This window comes from Rosa rugosa, chromosome 5, assembly GCF_958449725.1.
Source record: "Rosa rugosa chromosome 5, drRosRugo1.1, whole genome shotgun sequence".
In the NCBI taxonomy this organism is placed as follows: domain Eukaryota; kingdom Viridiplantae; phylum Streptophyta; class Magnoliopsida; order Rosales; family Rosaceae; genus Rosa; species Rosa rugosa.
Genome location: NC_084824.1, coordinates 6,416,328 through 6,418,266, shown reverse-complemented (window position 1 = coordinate 6,418,266; position 1,939 = coordinate 6,416,328). Strand labels below are relative to the sequence as shown.

At 41.6% G+C, this 1,939-nt stretch overlaps 1 protein-coding gene across 1 annotated transcript; it reads left to right on the top strand.

Annotated features, from left to right (window-relative positions):
• The first annotated feature begins 241 nt into the window (after positions 1-241).
• Positions 242-1,545, top strand: LOC133709947 (cytosolic sulfotransferase 12-like). The gene has a single exon (XM_062135908.1). The coding sequence runs from the start codon at positions 355-357 to the stop codon at positions 1,354-1,356; it is 1,002 nt and encodes a 333-aa protein (XP_061991892.1). The 5' UTR covers positions 242-354; the 3' UTR covers positions 1,357-1,545.
• The last annotated feature ends 394 nt before the right edge of the window (positions 1,546-1,939 follow it).

Below are 1,939 nucleotides of genomic sequence, written 5' to 3'. Positions count from 1 at the left end.
TCTTAATAATAGTATATATATATATATGTATGTGTGTGTGACCAAACCTTCTAAGCCAAATATATATATATATATCTGTGTGTGTGTGACCAAACCTTCTAAGCCAAATATATATATATGTGTGTGTGTGTGTGTGTGACCAAACCTTCTAAGCCAAAGCTATGTGTGTGTGTGTGTGTGACCAAACCTTCTAAGCCAAAGCTATATGTGTGTGTGTGTGTGTGACCAAACCTTCTAAGCCAAAGCCAAGTAGCCAACCCATGTACGTGGTCGCCTCACTATATAATGGAAGCAACCGACGCTCGTTAATAGGCAATCAAATCTGATCCTTTCGTAACTATACCAGTAGGTACCATGGCACTACCTCAACCTCCTACTGCTCTTCCCCAATACTTGCAAGAAAGTGAACTCAGCCAAGAAACCAGAGACATGATATCCACTCTACCTAGAGAAAAAGGTTGGGTTGCAAATCATCTCCATCAATACCAAGGCTTTTGGCACTCAAGTAGGCAGATGCAAGGAGTCTTGGCGTGCCAGAAACACTTCCAAGCCCAAGATTCTGATATTCTTCTTGTTACTACTCCCAAATCAGGTACCACTTGGCTCAAGGCAATTTTGTTTTCCCTAGTTAAACGAGGAGAGCACTATCATCCAGACCCTCAACACCACCCTTTGCTCACAAAAAACCCTCATGTTCTTGTGCCCTTCTTGGAGCTCAATCTGTACCTTGAGAAACCGGTGCCTGACCTCATGACCTCCTATGCCCCTCCTCGGCTCTTTTCAACTCACTTACCACTTGTGTCTCTACCGGAATCAGTCAAAGGCTCTGCTTGCAAGGTTGTCTATTTGTGTAGAAACCCTAAGGACACATTTATTTCACTCTGGCACTTCACAAACAGATTGAGACCCGAGGGTAGGGGAACCAATCCACTTGAAGAAGCATTGGAAAAGTTCTGCAGGGGAGTGAGTTTGTATGGACCCTTTTGGGATCATGTGTTGGGGTACTGGAATGAGAGCTTGAAAAGGCCTGAAAGGGTATTTTTCATCAAATATGAGGAAATGAAAGGACAACCCGGTTTTCACTTGAGGAGGCTAGCCGAGTTCTTGGGGTGCCCATTTTTCCCAGAAGAAGAGGCACAGGGAGTGGTGGACAACATCTTAAGGCTGTGTAGTTTTGAGACTCTGAGCAATTTGGATGTGAACAAAAATGGGAAGTTATCGTCCGGCGAGGAGCATAGTGCTTTCTTTCGGCGAGGGGAGGCTGGAGAGTGGAGGAATCTTTTGACAGCTAAGATGGCGGAACAGCTAGACCGTATCACTGAGGAGAAGTGGCAAGGTTCTGGATTAAAATTCTAAGTTCGCTTATGTAAAACACACTTCTTAGATGTTCGTGTCTGTGTGTGTGTACTCTGACCTTGGTTTGTTCCAATGTCAGTATCTTGAATCTCATGAAATAAAATGTATGAACATATTTTGACCTTGGTTAGTTCCAACGTCAATATTTGAATCTCATGAAATAAAAAATATTGCCTATTTGTTGTCTAATATTTCTGTATCAAATACATGCATGGAATTTATAAACAGATTCCAATAGCCACATGCATCTGGCTAGAGCAGTGTCTATCTGCCCAAGGCCCGTGACTTTTTTTATCTGAACAGGGGGATGGGAAGAACACGAACAAGGCGAATCTCAGTTCTTGGGTTTTTGATATGATCAGGAAGAACACAAATCTCGGTATTTGGTTTTCATTTTTTTTTTTTTTTTTTTACTTTCTTCTGATTGATCACAACCTCAGATGGTTGTTCTGTGTGGTGTTTTTTTTTTTTTTTGTTGAATTAGACTTGAAACTTATTCCGGTGAGTTGTTGATAGGTTGAATTGGGTTTTTTTTTATGTAGTTGATGTTTTAAGACTTGGGCTTCATTTGATGTCAATTTGG

Excerpts from the sequence above, each read along its gene's own strand:
- LOC133709947 (XM_062135908.1), top strand. The coding sequence starts at position 355 with ATGGCACTACCTCAACCTCCTACTGCTCTTCCCCAATACTTGCAAGAA.